The 16,921-nt window shown below is 39.8% G+C and overlaps 1 protein-coding gene across 1 annotated transcript in view; it reads right to left on the bottom strand.

Moving 5' to 3' along the window:
• dna2 (DNA replication helicase/nuclease 2) overlaps positions 1-16,921 on the bottom strand; it is a 35,083-nt gene that overhangs the window by 11,429 nt on the left and 6,733 nt on the right. The window contains exons 6-18 of the mRNA XM_057851157.1: positions 16,819-16,921; positions 14,346-14,494; positions 14,129-14,251; positions 8,858-9,083; positions 8,676-8,790; positions 8,412-8,568; positions 5,029-5,208; positions 3,511-3,747; positions 3,332-3,445; positions 3,136-3,245; positions 1,707-1,816; positions 219-347; positions 57-149 (exon numbers count right to left, since the gene is read on the bottom strand). The exon at positions 16,819-16,921 is cut by the window's right edge and continues 81 nt beyond it. Coding sequence (XP_057707140.1) covers positions 57-149; positions 219-347; positions 1,707-1,816; positions 3,136-3,245; positions 3,332-3,445; positions 3,511-3,747; positions 5,029-5,208; positions 8,412-8,568; positions 8,676-8,790; positions 8,858-9,083; positions 14,129-14,251; positions 14,346-14,494; positions 16,819-16,921 — 1,846 coding nt within the window. The remainder of the gene's footprint in view (positions 1-56; positions 150-218; positions 348-1,706; positions 1,817-3,135; positions 3,246-3,331; positions 3,446-3,510; positions 3,748-5,028; positions 5,209-8,411; positions 8,569-8,675; positions 8,791-8,857; positions 9,084-14,128; positions 14,252-14,345; positions 14,495-16,818) is intronic.

Below are 16,921 nucleotides of genomic sequence, written 5' to 3'. Positions count from 1 at the left end.
CCATTTAAACACATTTTGAAAAAGCAATACTAGTGACACAAATTAAAATAGTTCACCTCTTTGCTGTAAAGCTTCTCTAGATCTGACACGGTGTTAATTCCATTCTTCCTGACACTTTCCTCTGTGTATGGAAGAATGTCTGGATGGACCTGCGAAGAGCAAAAATACTGTTAAGTCTCGATTTGGATTGAAATTTTGACTAGGAAAGTCTTATCAACCTTCTGTCCTTGACCGAGTCGCAGGAAGCTAACTTTAAAGCGCTTCAGCTTTAAAAGGATGTTGTCGACAGCCGAGTGCGTGTAACTCGTTAGCAACACGCTGAAACCGCAAGCGTGTAAGATGCGAACCTGAAGGGAAGATATGAAAAGAGGTCCTCATATTGAGTATTATGCTTGAGTATTATTGATCTTCGTATTATTTTTTTGATTCATAATTCCTTCACTGCCATTGACGGCGATAGGCGTCAATCGTCGTCAGTGGCAGTGAATGAGTTAAGTGACGGGTGTCAAACACATCCAGGCTCACGAAATGAAAATCATTTGCATTGACTTTGTGTTTCCTGCTCAAATAAAATAAATATGCAGTCCACATAATACAGAAAAGCGTTTTTTTTAGTGTCCCAGCCATTTTCTAAAATTAAAAATAAAGAAATGTTAACAATTCAAGAGTAAAAAAATAAAAAATAATATTCAGTGAAATATTATCAAATAAATAAAATAACTGCATAAAAAGAATAGTTTTTTTCCCCTTTTTAGGCCTGCCTTTTTATTTTTTATAATGAAAAATGTAAATAAAAAAATAAAATACAATATTTGGTTTCCCCCCTTTTTAATTAAAAAAATGCATTTTGACTGCAAACATATTTAGTGTCTTTTTTCCTTTTTAAAAAATAAATAAATAAATAAATAAAAAAGCAAAGACAATACCATATTTATTTAAAAAATAGAAAATTTACTTTTTACCTTTTATTTTAACCCTTTAATGCCAGCAATATGAAGCAATCATCAGAATCCCAAATTTGAAAAATAAGGTCTTAATGAAACCTTTTTTTCAAATTTGTAAAAAGAAAAGTCAAAATAAATGTGTAATAAGCGCTCAGATATCTATAACCCTTGCTAAATCATGTTTTTTTCATGTAACCTGCAGATGCATGTGTTGACTTGCATCCATCATTTTTTTTTCAAAAAGAAATGTCAAAATTCCGAATTAGTCTCAAAATCATGAAATTTTTAACCCTATATTGCCAAATGTGATACATTTGGCAATATAGGGTTAAAAATTAAAAACAGTTTTCTTTATTAATGAAAAATTGTAAAGAAAAATAAACGATAAAAAGACAATATTTACAGTTTTATTTTCCCTTTGTAATTAAAAATACAATGGAAAGGACAGTTACTGGTTTTTCCCCCGATTTGTTTTGATGAATTACATTAAAATATATGAATAAATCAAAATTTATAAAACTTTTTTTTTTTTAATTGCTAATAGGCGGCTCAAAAACGACAATCTGGACAATGTCTCTCACTGATTAGTCAACTACCTGTCAATTCATGTGATAATTGAACAGTATTTGATTAATTGTGGCAGCCCTTGTTGGCGGACATAATTGCCACCAAGACAAAGCATGACTACGATGCGGCCCATGACAAAGATGAGTTTGACACCCCTGCACTATACTATAGAGCACATAATGTATCGAAAATTACCAAAGTGCAGATGGTGGTGGTTTTGCCTGTTCCAGGCATGCCAACAATCAAAGTGTAGTCTTTAGACAACAACACCTTTTTCATGGCCTGCTTCTGAGGCTTGTTAAGACCTGCAAACACATACATAGTAACATGTTAAATCACACATCTGTTTCAATATCATTTAACAAGAGGTAGGTGGAATTTGCAGTGCAACCTAGATTAAGGTGACCATATTTTGATTTCCAAGAAAGAGGACGCTTGGCTGGCCTCGAGATACTTGAATTTTACTAGAACTTCATTCAAAGATGCCTGTGTCAATTTAAGATATTTAAAGTGCGCCTCCTCTGTATGGACAGAAAAATCCAGTTTTATTTTAAAAAAAATATATATAGCTATACAGTATACTAGTATAACCAAAGACACAAATTCAAATTCTCAGAGGTTAATAAACAGGCTTTATTATTCCTAAAAAATAATCAAACAAATAACACGCAAAAAACAAAAAAACTGGAATTAAAAAATGATTTAAAAAAATATATATATCATGAAAATGTACACATAAACATTTTTATAAATTACCATCACGACAATTGTCGTTGACAAATTGTTATTCCCACTCAATTGTTATTCTCATTCAATGTTCTAGATTGCACGCAAACAATAACTGAAATAAACTGACAAACGATTCAACTAGCCAGTTTCTAAACACAGCAGTTAAAAACTGCATTTCCCACAATGCCGAGCGCAGCTTAGCTCACTGACAGCGAGAGAGCACCGGTAGCCAAGGCAAAATCAAACATTGCTATAAAAGTTTACAATCATCAGCAGCTCAACGATGTGAGACGAAAGGGGATTTTACAGATCACACCAGTACAAAGCTCCGACAGAAGTCAACAGTTGCCGAAAAATAAGTTCAGCAATTGTACATACCGGTAGCATATGAGCTCCTGTCGTGACGAAGGTTTGCGAATGAGAATTGACAGTTGACGTCATTATAAAGCCAGTATGTGACTGCGCACGTATACGCAAATTTGTATTCAAAGTAGAAAAAATGTTATTTTTGTATTACTCTTTTGGGTACGTGAACATTTGATTTATATACGTTTTGATCATAATAAAAGGGACAATGGAACACTGCTCCGACGTCTGTTTTCTTGTTACTGAGCACAGCGGAACCAACCACTGGGCAGGCTCTCTGCGAACACGTCACAAGCAGCACAGTACTGTAGTATTCTTTGCAAAGTGTCAGTCAATTTCAACAGACACTAATTGGTCACGCGAACAATAATGAAAACCGGACATTTTCATGAATTTATAAAACCCCGCCGGACGCCCCGGACAGGATGTGAAAAGTGGACATGTCCGGGTAAAAGAGGATGTTTGGTCACCTTAACCTAGACAGAAATCTGAAGGCTAAACCAGCCCAACTACAAGGAGAAAGAAAAACCTTTGAGGATGTTAGCCACTGTCTCTTTGGCCTCTTTGGGCAGAACTGAACTGAGATTGGAAATAAACTCTGGTGGGCGATGATCCACAATCAACTCTCTCAGGCGGTTGCTGCACACATTGACCACAGTGGGATAGATTTTCAGTAAAGAAGACAGAAGGGCAACATTTACAAATTAGAAAATGTGAAAATATACCCGACTTGACTGCTCTCCATCAGTCTGGATAAATTGGTGAAATGAGTGCTGAGGCCCATCACTCCTTCATCTGCATCCAGTCGAAACACCTCGTCACTCAGCTTTGACACATCCCTACCACAAACTGTTATTTGACACATATCATAAGTAAGCTTACAGACGGATGTGTTTTGTCCTACCTGTCCAAAGTACAACTGATGGATGTCCTGGTGACATCACACAGGTAGCCTGTCGCCAAGGCAAGAAGGCGACCTCTTTGGTCGCTAAGGACAACGCGATCCCCGCTGGCCAGGCCGCAGCCGCTTGAATCGTGCGTCTCATTAACCCGCCGGAAGTGATGAAGGAAGACGCCGTCTGACCGGACACCAGCAGAACCGATCAGATGCAGGTTCCGGATGCAGGTTCCTTTTTTCTCGCTAGAGGAAAAGTACACCATCAAACAAAAAGGTCACATAAGGTACAGGGCACAGGTTTCAAACTCGACGCACGAGGTCAGCTCTGACCTGACACGTCATTTTGTGTGGCCCAAGAAAGTAAATCACATGCATCGACTTGTGTTTTCACTGAAATGAAATTGGAAATAACATCTCTGTAGTTCCTGATCTTTCATTGAGAGCGTGTATACAGTGGTACCTCGACATATGATCGCTACGACACGATATTTTCGACATCCGACATAAAATTTGACTCGCCATTTGTTTCTACATCCGACAACAGGCTTGAAATACGACGATTTATGACAGCACCGCAGTTCCTTGTTTTCCCGCAAGACAGACGCACGGTGACTTTCTCGTGAGAAAAATCAACATGGATTCCAAGAATGTTAGTGCAGGTGGTGAAAAAAGGAAAATGGTGACGCTTACCATTGAAATGAGGATGGAAATGACAGAAAAAAAAAATATGAGTGTGGTGTGCGCATCCGGTAACTGGCTCGACAATACTCCCGTAGAATGTCTACGATATCGACGGCCCTCCGCCGACCTCCGTTCGTCAGTCTTTATAAGTTGACAATTATTATGATTGCAACATGGGCCAAAAAAATCAACAGTTTTTTTAATCATTTATTTCAGAACTTGTGCAACACAACATGCATGATGTCCAATGCAGCTGAACATGAAAAGTAAAAAGTCCTCTCTCACTCTGTCACGTCAGCCACGTGGTGCGTTCAGGTACACCACGCAAAACACATTCGCCATATTAGAACCCGTTTTTCCATATTTATAACAATTTACTAACATCCTGTAAAAAATATTTATTCTTCTATTAAAAAAAAAGTTTTGTTTCCTCCTCCTGTTTTAATAAGAAATGTAAATACAGTAAATCAAAAATAAAAATGACAAATAAGAAAGCATTTGCTTTTAAGAGGCTTTAAAAAAAAAGTTTCTGGACTTTTTAGTTCAGCAAATGCTCTAAACGATTCATCAACTACTAAAGTACGAAGCAATTCATTTTATAACCAATTAGTTGATTAATCGTGACGGCCCCGTTTCATTTCCATTGACGGCGCTAGACGGTCAACCTACCCTGACTGGGAGGGGTGAGAGCGATCAAATGATCACTGCCAGTCCCTCCCTAATGCCTTTAAAATACATGGGATTTTTTTTTGACGCCAATGCCTGGGAATTTGTCACAATTTATTTGTTTTAGCCTGGGTTTTTAAACCTTGCCATTGACCATGACAAGACAAGCCTTGTTACCTCTCCGCAGATGTCTGGAGCCAGATGCGCTTCCGACCGTTCCTGGCCTCCATGCTAGCAGCCTCCAGACTACAGAGCAGCAGCCAGTGGGTGAAATAATCCAGGTGCGTGGCAGTCAGGTGACCCGTCTCTTGCTGCAGGAATTCATCACTGATGTCTGCCGACGTGCCTTCCAACACCCTGGTGAAAAGAAAGTGGAAGCGATTCATGAGCAGTGTTGTTAATCTTACTTTTAAAAAAGTAATTAGTAGAGACGTCATTTTCAAAGTATCGGAATCGGCAAAAAAATATCGGCCATGCCTTTTTTTAATATATATATATATTTTTTTTTAATGAAATCGTTTTCTAATTGTATTTAACGTTACACAGATAATATGTTACACTCATCCAGAGTCTTTAGTTTAGGCTTAAGGTAGGGTTATCAAATTTATCCCGATAACGGCGGTATTTTTTAAAAAATGTATCACGTTAAAATATTTAACGCAATTGATGCATGCGCTGCACGACCCACTCACGCATTGTCGCGCTCAATCTGTAATGGCGCCATTTTACCTATATAGAGAGATTAAAGGCAGCGTAAAATGAGTAGAGTGAATTTTGGCAGCCTTTGGAGCCTTTTTTTTAATTGGCTAAAGCCTTAAAATCCCTCTCCCTACGATTAGAAATATCATGGGAAGCAACGTGGGGAAGCAAAGTAGCAATTGATCTTTTTCTTTACACCTTATGTTATTTCCCAACGCAGAGAAGATATATACATTGGTAGTAGAACTGGGCAGTAAACCGAAAATTTACCGTCACCGAAATTCTTTACGATGACCGACGTAATTTTGACCATGTCGGTAAATTCGGTAAATTAATAAAACAAGAAAATAGTCTTTTCATCCCACTTTGACTCTGTGTTGTTCGTCTATGTTCATTCCCCTTTAAAAAAGCAGTCAATGTACTTACGTAGGGAGTCACGTGATCATCAGGAAGCCAATCAAACAGAAGCCCGGTAAGCTAACGCTAGCAGCTAACGCTACAAGCAAAACGTGATGGAGTGTGGCTTAAGGGAGGTTCGCCAAACTTTCACCTGACATTTAGTAGACTCTTGGTGGCATCCAGACGGGCTTTCACCCGCTGTCCTCCCTTGTTCTCACGATTTCCGGAGATGGTGCTTTCAGTGCTTTCTACTGGTAGTCAGGCCACAGGTTAACGCTAGCGGCTAACGCTACAAATGAACGTGATGGAGTCGGATAGCGGCTTTAACCTTGTCGAAACGGCTGAACTTAATGAGTGGATTGGGCACGGACTGCATCTAGCAATTACTATGTCGTGTTATTTTGTATCTGACTGTGTGTGATTTCTCTGATAGCTTTTGTGATGGTAAAGCATTCAGCATAAAGCACAATCCAACGGTGAAACTTATAATATGACCGAGAAATGGCCCCAGCTATTTTTCTGTATGTGCTTAATTCTGTGTCATTATTGCTATCATAAAATCTTAAGTGTTTCATTGGCAGAAGATCAATATAGCTTTAATGTGTGTGTGTCTGTCTATCTGTTTGGGGGTTCATGTATGCGTGCATTTATCAAAAAATGCACTGGGGGGAAAAAAAACCCTGAAACCATAAAGTAAACACTTGTATTGAATAATTATGTCACAGCAGCCATTAACAATAACTTGTCTTTTTGAAGTGTACTGTTCAAGCTGCAAGTCATTTGTGTTACAATGACATGTTTGCACAGGCATATTGATTTTGACAACGTACATTGTTCAAGCCATACACGCTGTTATAAATGCTCATAATTGAATTCTTATTGTTTACAATACATTTTTATAAACTTACTGTTTAGACTGCATGTACAATTGTTAAATATATCAAATTGAATGCTGGTAACTAAATCAACAAGAAACTGTTAATCTGTATTTCATGCATTGATTCAGATTTTCAAATCATATAACAGTCCACCTGGGCGACTTTATCGTCCTTTATCGTTATCGAGATAAATCTGCTCAATTTATCGTGATACGTCTTTAAGGCCATATTGCCCACCCCTAATTGGTAGCACTACGCACATTCATGGTTCCACTTCCCATCATGTATTTGGGCATGGCTACAGTATCATTTACTGAAAGCTCAACAAATACACTAGATGGCAATATTTAGTCACAATATACAAAGTCACAAGTCTTTCTATCCGTGGATCCCTCTCACAGAAAGAATGTTAATAATCTTAGCCAATTGGATGCCAGGAATGCAAGGCAATATCCAATGGCAGAGCAGCTATAAGTATGTTACGTACATGAAAGTCTGGGATCTGCAAGTATCAGCCATACTGTATTTTTGGCTTTCATATCCTGAAACCTCTTTCGTAACAAGAGGTAATATTTTCCGGTTAAGGCGTGTTTTAACCTGAAAATTCTGTATGTAGAGACGTTCATAAGTAGAGGTACCACTAGGAGTGGGAACCTCTTGGTACCTCACCATACGATACAATTTACGATACAAAGCTCAAGATAACGATGATCTGACGATATGGTGATACAACGATTATCGATACGTTGGTCAGGAAATCATTCTAGGATATTCTAAAAAACAACTAATAAACAGAAAAACAAGCTTCTGCTGTTAATTGGAATGAGTTTATCACTAGTAGACGTCCAATCCATTTAAAATGGATTTAAAATTAATCCCTCCCACTTCAAACAGATTGAACGTCTATGGCCGTCAGTGGCAGCCAATGCCAGGCAACAAGGTAATTTTGGGCCATTTGAGATCATTTACCTGTTGATTTTTCAGTAACTTCTGTTGATTTTGGGGTATTTTATGGGTCACCTCCTGTTTATTTTAAGTTACAGAACAGGAAGTGACCTGGGAATCACCCAAATGAATAGGCAGTGACTCAAACTCAACAGGAAATGACCTTTAAATGCCCTAAAATGGACAGCAAGTGACCTGTAAATGCCCCGAAAATCGAACTGAATGACTGTGAATGCTCTAGTTTTGAATGAACGAACGTTCCCAGTCTAAATGGATTGGGCGTCGAGCATCGTCAATGGCAGCCTTAGAGTTAACTGAGACACTATTATGGTGGAAGAATTTGGTAGCAACTTGTTGGTTCCTTGTTTTTTTTTTTTTTTTTTAAACATTGACACCTTTTTAAAACGATATCTCGATTCTTGGCAGGAGCATATCGATAACCTTTTGGGATACAAAGTATCACAATACAACACCATTTTGATATTTTGTCACACCCCTAGGTACCACTGTAATTAGATGACTCACAACTGGAAAAAAATAACACAGATAGAAACGCCATTATACTCTAATGCCGTTATTAAAAACAATATTCATGAGTTCGTTTAGTTTTCATAATTTTGCAAGTATGTAGAAAAGTACCTTTCATACAAAGCACAATTTCTTCTTTGAGGGCAATAGAGACAGGTCTTTTTGTCAGTCACCATGTCAGGAAGTCTGGCCAGGTGACTTCCCCCCACACCTTTCTGCATGCGATCGTGGAGATAATGAACTAGCGTGTTCCTCAGCTTCAGCAATTCTAAAGAAAACGAATATTCAAAAAACGATAAGCAGTATATTTTTCTAGTCTCGCCTCCCTACTTATGGAGTTTCTCAACATTGGCTGCTCATTGGAGTTTGCCGTACCTCTGTGGTCCATATGGCTGGCCACAACAGGATGCAAGTTTCCGGTCTTGAGGTAAAGCAGGAAACCAGCTGCAGGACTGTATCGCTCCAACGTCATCAGAGTGTACAGAATTACCTTCAGGATCAACACAATTCCAGTTCTTCCATTCTTCTCTCAAGATTTCTAAGTAGTTTCTACCAACCTGACTGCGATGTTCTATCGAGTTGGACTCTCGTCCAGTTTTCAACTCCAAGGGGACGGTCATCACTTCAGATGATTTGCGTCTCCTTTCAATTCGAACCTGCGCCGTCAAGTCGATTTTCCCTTTGAGACCGAATCGCGGCGACCACACGTTTTCTTCGATGTCAGCCAGCTCCGTAATTGTAGCTGTGGCGCCGTCCTGCATCCCGCCCGCTGCCTCGCCAAGGCTGTGGTTGAAGTCATACAATTGAAGAAAATTTATTAACAGCGAACTAGGAGATGATAATGCTTTTATGAGAATGATGACTTTTTGTTTAAAAACAATGCCCTCATGATAAAAAATGAACACATGTAGAGTGACAATTCCTCTAGTAATTTGTTGAAATTGTCGATGTCAGAGTTTGGTCCTCATTGCCGAGAGTAAGTCGAATTTGTTCCAAGTGAGGATTGGACTCAGCCAAGGTTGCCCTTTGTCACTGATTCTGTACATGACTTTTATGAACAGAGTTCAGAGTTTCTAGGTGCAGCCAAAGCCTTGAAGGGGTCTGGTTTGGTGGCCTCAGCATTGCATCTCTGCTTTTTGCAGATGATGTGGTGCTGTTGGCTTCATCAAGCTGTGATCTCCCAACTCTCACTGGAGTGGTTCGCAGCCAAGTGCGAAGCGGTTGGGATGAAGATCAGCACCTCAAAATCCGAGACCATGGTCATCAGTCGGAAAAATGGTGGCGTGCCCTCTTGGGGTCGGCGATGAGATCCTGCCCCAAGTGGAAGAATTCAAGCATCTTGGGGTCTTGTTCACGAGTGAGGGCAGGAGGGAGCGGGAGACTGACAGGCAAATCGGTGCAGCATCTGCAGTGATGCGGACTCTGTACCGGTCAGTTGTAGTGAAAAGGAGCTGAGCCAAAAGACGAAGCTCGCGATTAACAAGTCGATCTACGTTCCTACCCTCACCTATAGGCACGAGCTGTGGGTTGTGAGCGAAAGAACAAAATCCCGGATACAATTGTCCAAAATGAGTTTCTTCCGCAGGGTGTTCGGTAGAGGTGGGAATCTTTGGGCACCTAACGATTCGATTACGATTACAATTCAGAGGCTCCGATCCCATTATAAATTGATTATTGATGCACCATAACAGCCCCCTCCATTTTAGATTAAATATGAAGCTTTTGCTAAAAAAAAATCTGAATTGTATACTACTACCCCATATGACAATTTTCCCGAAATATCAGATTTTTCCTGTTGTAAAATCTTAATTTGAGCCTCAGAGGGTTAAAAGCAATTAGGTTCGCTACTACGGGGCGCCATTTGTACAGCAGCACATGCTGAAAATTACGACAACATTTTCTCACATTTAGCGCCACACAGTGTTGAAAACGTGGTGTGAAATTTTTAGAGTCACTTTTTTTGCACATTTATAACATTATTTAGCAACCTAAATATTTATTTTAAGTTTTGAACCTGAATTTTTAAATCCAGAACTAAATATTTAGTTTAAAACTTACATTTATTTCCAATATCCTAAATGCTAAATCTGGAAACGGTCGGAAGTAAATATTTAGCTTAATATGCAAATTCACATGACTGGAGACCGCCAAGTAACAAAATAAAAGCTGGAGCACACAAAGGGCAAGGGCCTCTGCAAAGCCCTTTGAGAAAACCTTGTTGTGATGTAGGGCTATACAAATAAAATTGAATTGAAATTGAATTGAAAATACTCTTTAAATAGTTTCTCCTAAATATGTATTTTACCTATATATTGTTATTATCACAATGACTCATGTCCAAGCGCAGACTTCCACCGTTGAGTAAGGTTTATTCATTTTCAAGCAACGTAAACAGACAGTCTGAGCTGCTCCACCAGCTTTTATTTTGTTACTTCCGGTCTCCAGTCATGTGAATTTGCATATTAAGCTAAATATTTAGTTTCGACCGTTTCCTGATTTAACATTTAGGATATAAATTTAAGATTTAAATACTTAGTTCTGGATTTAAACAATCAGGTCTAAAACTTATTTAAACATAAACTAGTCGCTAAATTATGATGTAAATGTGCTTTATAAAAAAAAAAAAAAAAAAAAAAAAAAGGGGGACTCTAAAAATTTAACACCATTTTAAACACTGTGTGGCGCTAAATGTGAGAAAATGTTGTCGTAATTTTCAGCATGTGCTGCTTTACAAACGGCGCCCCATACGCTACAACAGAGCCTTCTGGAGAAGTCTACTGTTTTAAGATGGCGTCTGTTTACTAGCGCGGGCACGTCTGTAATTTCGCATCTAGTTCTTGGTACATCTTGTAACGCGGCCGTCGTCATTCCACATCTAGTTCTACATATATGTGATACAGTGCCTTGCAAAAGTATTCGGCCCCCTTGAACCAAGTTGCAACCTTTCGCCACATTTCAGGTTTCAAACATAAAGATATAAAATTTTTATTTTTTGTCAAGAATCAACAACAAGTGGGACACAATCGTGAAGTGGAACAAAATTTATTGGATAATTTAAACTTTTTTAACAAATAAAAAACTGAAAAGTGGGGCGTGCAATATTATTCGGCCCCCTTGCGTTAATACTTTGCAGCGCCACCTTTTGTTCCAATTACAGCTGCAAGTCGCTTGGGGTATGTTTCTATCAGTTTTGCACATCGAGAGACTGACATTCTTGCCCATTCTTCCTTGCAAAACAGCTCGAGCTCAGTGAGGTTGGATGGAGAGTGTTTGTGAACAGCAGTCTTCAGCTCTTTCCACAGATTCTCGATTGGATTCAGGTCTGGACTTTGACTTGGCCATTCTAACACCTGGATACGTTTATTTTTTAACCATTCCATTGTAGATTTGGCTTTATGTTTTGGATCATTGTCCTGTTGGAAGATAAATCTCCGCCCCAGTCTCAGGTCTTGTGCAGATACCAACAGGTTTTCTTCCAGAATGTTCCTGTATTTGGCTGCATCCATCTTCCCGTCAATTTTAACCATCTTCCCTGTCCCTGCTGAAGAAAAGCAGGCCCAAACCATGATGCTGCCACCACCATGTTTGACAGTGGGGATGGTGTGTTCAGGGTGATGAGCTGTGTTGCTTTTACGCCAAACATATCGTTTTGCATTGTGGCCAAAAAGTTCCATTTTGGTTTCATCTGACCAGAGCACCTTCTTCCACATGTTTGGTGTGTCTCCCAGGTGGCTTGTGGCAAACTTTAAACGAGACTTTTTATGGCTATCTTTGAGGAATGGCTTTCTTCTTGCCACTCTTCCATAAAGGCCAGATTTGTGCAGTGTACGACTGATTGTTATCCTATGGACCGACTCTCCCACCTCAGCTGTAGATCTCTGCATTTCATCCAGAGTGATCATGGACCTCTTGGCTGCATCTCTGATCAGTTTTATCCTTGTTTGAAAAGAAAGTTTGGAAGGACGGCCGGGTCTTGGTAGATTTGCAGTGGTCTGATGCTCCTTCCATTTCAATATGATGGCTTGCACAGTGCTCCTTGAGATGTTTAAAGCTTGGGAAATCTTTTTGTATCCAAATCCGGCTTTAAACTTCTCCACAACAGTATCTCGGACCTGCCTGGTGTGTTCCTTTGTTTTCATAATGCTCTCTGCACTTTAAACAGAACCCTGAGACTATCACAGAGCAGGTGCATTTATACGGAGACTTGATTACACACAGGTGGATTCTATTTATCATCATCGGTCATTTAGGACAACATTGGATCATTCAGAGATCCTCACTGAACTTCTGGAGTGAGTTTACTGCACTGAAAGTAAAGGGGCCGAATAATATTGCACGCCCCACTTTTCAGTTTTTTATTTGTTAAAAAAGTTTAAATTATCCAATTAATATTGTTCCACTTCACGATTGTGTCCCACTTGTTGTTGATTCTTGACAAAAAAATTAAATTTCATATCTTTATGTTTGAAGCCTGAAATGTGGCGAAAGGTTGCAAGATTCAAGGGGGCCGAATACTTTTGCAAGGCACTGTATCTACCATAGCCGTATGTTTCTAGCAAATGGGCGCTGTTTGTGGCGGCTAATGGCCGCAGTCAGGTATTATTCTTTTTTTTTATCTAGCGGCATGAGTTGAACATGAAATTTGCTCATGGTCCATTCCTTATTGCGTCCGAACACCGCGCTGCCTGTGATTTTTTTCCGCTTTACCTGGTATAATTCAAGAATCGGAATTTGGATGTTTGTGAATCGTTCTCGAATCTTCCACGGCCGAATGGCGAAGAATCTAAGAATTGGACATTTCGCACGCCTCTAGTGTCCGGGCTCTCCCTTAGAGATAGGGTGAGAAGCTCGGGCATTTGGGAGTGACTCAGGGGCGAGCCGCTACTCCTCCGCGTTGAGAGGAGCCAGCTGAGGTCGCTCGCTCATCTGGTTCGAATGCCTCCTGGACGCCTACCTGGAGAGGTGTTCCGGGCAGGTCCCACCGGCGGGAAGCTCCTGGGATGACCCAGAACACGCTGGAGAGACTATGTCTGAACACCTTGGGATCCCGCCTGAAGAGCTGGTTGAAGTGGCTGCGGAGAGGGAAGTCTGGGCTTCCCTGCTAAAGCTGCTGACACTACGACCTGACCCCAGATTCGGCGGTAGATAATGGAAGGATGGAGAGATAATTTGTTGAAATATGAATGATTGAATAAGAATGATCTTTTTTTTTTTTAAACTTTGCAAGGGCAATCATTTGCCGACCCGTGTCAGAATGGATTGGACGTCTAGTGCTGTCAATGGCACTGAATGTTAAGCACTCACAGCCAGCCCTCCCTGTTTAAATGAATGTTGAGTTAACTATTAAAAAAATGTGACAAATTTATGATTAGTTCTGGGTTAACAATTTAAAAATGTGAGAAAATTTGCGATTAATCTTGGGTTAACAATTTAAAAATAGGACTGATTGCGATTAATGGCAAGTTACCTATTTAAAAGCTTTGTAATTAAGGCGAGTTATATATTTTTAAATAATGCACGTTTGTTCATTCAACCCCCAGTCAAAATTGATTGGACGTCAGTGAAATACGAGCCTCCACTATTTGCAGTGCAAACTACTTAAAAGTTGGAATGGTTGAAATCAGTCAGAGAACATTTTTGTGGGTCCGAGTTGAATGTCAAACTGAGCCAATTAAAAAAACAAAATCCCAGGTTAGAATTCGATGTCAAATGCAGCAACTACAGATTTTTTTTGTGGGTCTAAGAACATGGACATTAAAGCTGACTAAATCATTATGAAATTATGTGGACAGGGAAAATGTTTTTGAGTAAATCTGCAGATGTCTCACATTTTGAGGCTGATTGATTTTGGCGTTGATGAGTTGAGGTATTCGTTTGCCCAGTGCTCCAATGAGGGCAGGTAATTATGCAGCTCCTGCTTCATCTCATCTTGAGTCACACCCAAACTGTACCTGCACATGCATAAATAAGCAAGAGTTTTTAGTTTCACATCGTTTCATGCTTTTGCTGCTGAGTAGTGTTTAAAGAAAACAACACACAACTTACATGTCCCCAAGGTGCTGAGGACTGTGTAACGCCTCCTCAGCCATGTTGGACAAAGTGCCCAAAGAGAAATCTTTAGCTGCGGCAGCTTTCTGGAACACTTGATGAACGATAGTGCCATTTAGCATCTGCTTGGAGCCGCCGTCAAAACTCTACAACCCATAGGACACTTGAGGTTGTTGAGCAATGGAATGTGGTACTGGTATTGAATAAATTTGTTAGCACACTGTAAAAAGCACAACTTCCTATTAGTTAAATTTAATTAGGCTTTTTAGTCATTTGAGTAAGACACATTATAAAGTTAATATTGTGAACTTTAATAAATAAGTTATTTTAACTTGCATGATGAAGTTTTTAAATAGATTGTTAAATTCATGAGTAAATTGTACCTGAAATGATGAATTGTCTGGACTGATGCCATCAAAAGAGTGTTTAATATTTGGGCTATCAGCTAGGGCAGAGGTTGGGAACCTACGTCTCGCGAGCCATACGTATCTGGCACTTTTGATGAGTGCATCTGGCTCTCCGCCAACCCGGATAAATATAAATAAATATAAATTTAATGTGGAACCGGACAGCTCGTTTGACAAGAACGAGCTGTGATAAACTGATGGTCCATTGACACATTTTTCTTAATCTCATAATATGCTTCAATTCAGTGCCCATTGGTGGTCCTCCCATCGCAGATTGCACGGAGATGTGTGTTAGTGCAGAGCTCGTCTTGTGACTTAAATCTCCGCCCAGCCAGCAGCGGGGTCTGGCCCCTCCCAACTCAATGCCGAGTGATCTGGAGTATATAAAAATGCGTAGGGGAAAATTAAAGTGAACTGTGTGGTACCTCAAGTCATAGAGGTGCACAATCAGTTTGACTTCCATGACTTTTTCGCCTGTCAAAATCATCGCCACTTCCAGTAGAGCGAGAATCACAAAACAGATGTCTCCACCTATCTCGGCCACTGTTATATAAAAGTTCCCTGGTTGCGGTTTCCACTTCCAGGAAATATATGGAGTGCCACACCATGATACCATTTGTTACTTATTTTCCAAGTGGTGAGTGCGCAACGATTATAACATACCAAGTACGATGTCAGGCTTTCGTTGTTGTTTTCTTAATATTTATTTAAATCACAACTGCTTCTAAAAGCCGAGCGTGCCCTCACTCTTGCTGCCGCATTACGCATTCAAATGCGCTCACGAAAAAAAAAAAAGTGATCACCAAGTCGACTTGGACAAGCTAGCAATTGAACATGTAAATATATATATACATTATATAGACACACACACACTGTATGGCTCTCGTGGAATAGTATTTTAAAATATGTTGGGTGTGTCCAAAATTTAGCCCGTGGGCCAACTGTAGCCACACTTAGCCACATGGTTGTTAAACGTCATATGCTATTATTTAGCCACAACTGGATTCATTACCTTACTACTATTCCTCCTACACTCAGCCGCTGGACACAGAAATGTTGTTTAATCAATCAATCTTCAGGGGACCGGGAGATCATGATTTTACCACACTGTGCGGGTGGGCGCTGGTCTTCATGGGAAACACAGTCTTCCTTAAGGCAAAACACTACAGCTTTTGTTTACCGGTATCGCTAAAATCTACCAAAACTGAAAAGTTACCTACAGTTGCTTTAACCGATTACGATTGTGTCGAACAAATAAAAGTCGAAGGATTTTAAATTGGCCCATGCATACTTTTTTCCCCCCACCCAAATTGAAAATGCATGTTAAATTGGTTGACTTAAAGCAACACTTTGTAGGTTTTCAGTGTTGGTTGATTTTAGCGACGCAGGTGGACAAACGCGGTAGTGTTTTGCCTTAAGGAAGACTGCGTTTCCCATGAGAACCAGCGCTGTGTTTCCCATGAGGACCAGCGCATACCCACGCAGTGTCGTAAAATCATCAATCAATCAAAAATCAATCTCTCGGTTGCCTGCAGATGGATTAAACAACATTTCTGTTTCCAGCGGTTGTGTGAAGGACTAATAGTATTAAGGTAAGGAATCCAGTTGCAGCTAAAAAATAGCATTTGACAGTTAGGAACCATGTGGCTTAGTGTGGCTAACCCCCCCACCCAACCTTTCCTTTTTTTTCCTTCTCAGACGAAACTTTTTGTCTCTTGTTGCTCTGCCATCTTTGCAGAGTTCACGCGAAAGCGTTCGCATCGACTCCCTTCTTTATAATGAATGAAGGTGAGTGGAAGTGACGTATGCCGTAAAGCAGTCAGACAGACTCCCGCCCCCAAGATATAAAAGAAGTGTCATTCAACTAGTCTTCAGTCGACATACTAGTATTATCACAAATATTATGAAAATATTTTATAAAGGTTGAAAAGTTACCTAGTGTTGCTTAATTTTTTTAAAGATCTGCTAACTTTTTTATGTGAAAAGATGCAAAAACATTTTTTTGTGCAAGACTGTTAAAGAAAGATAAACACATTTTACTTCCGAAGTGAAGGAACATTTACCTTGAACATTTCTCCGAGCACAGCCCGCCTCATACAGCGGATGGAGCTGGAGATACTGGTGCCTGAAACCAAAAAGTCTGGAAGTAAAACCAGCAGGCCTTGT

Source organism: Corythoichthys intestinalis, chromosome 1 (assembly GCF_030265065.1).
Source record: "Corythoichthys intestinalis isolate RoL2023-P3 chromosome 1, ASM3026506v1, whole genome shotgun sequence".
Classification (NCBI taxonomy): Eukaryota; Metazoa; Chordata; class Actinopteri; order Syngnathiformes; family Syngnathidae; genus Corythoichthys; species Corythoichthys intestinalis.
Note: the sequence above shows the minus strand (reverse complement) of the source record. Positions and strands in the feature narration are given on the sequence as shown.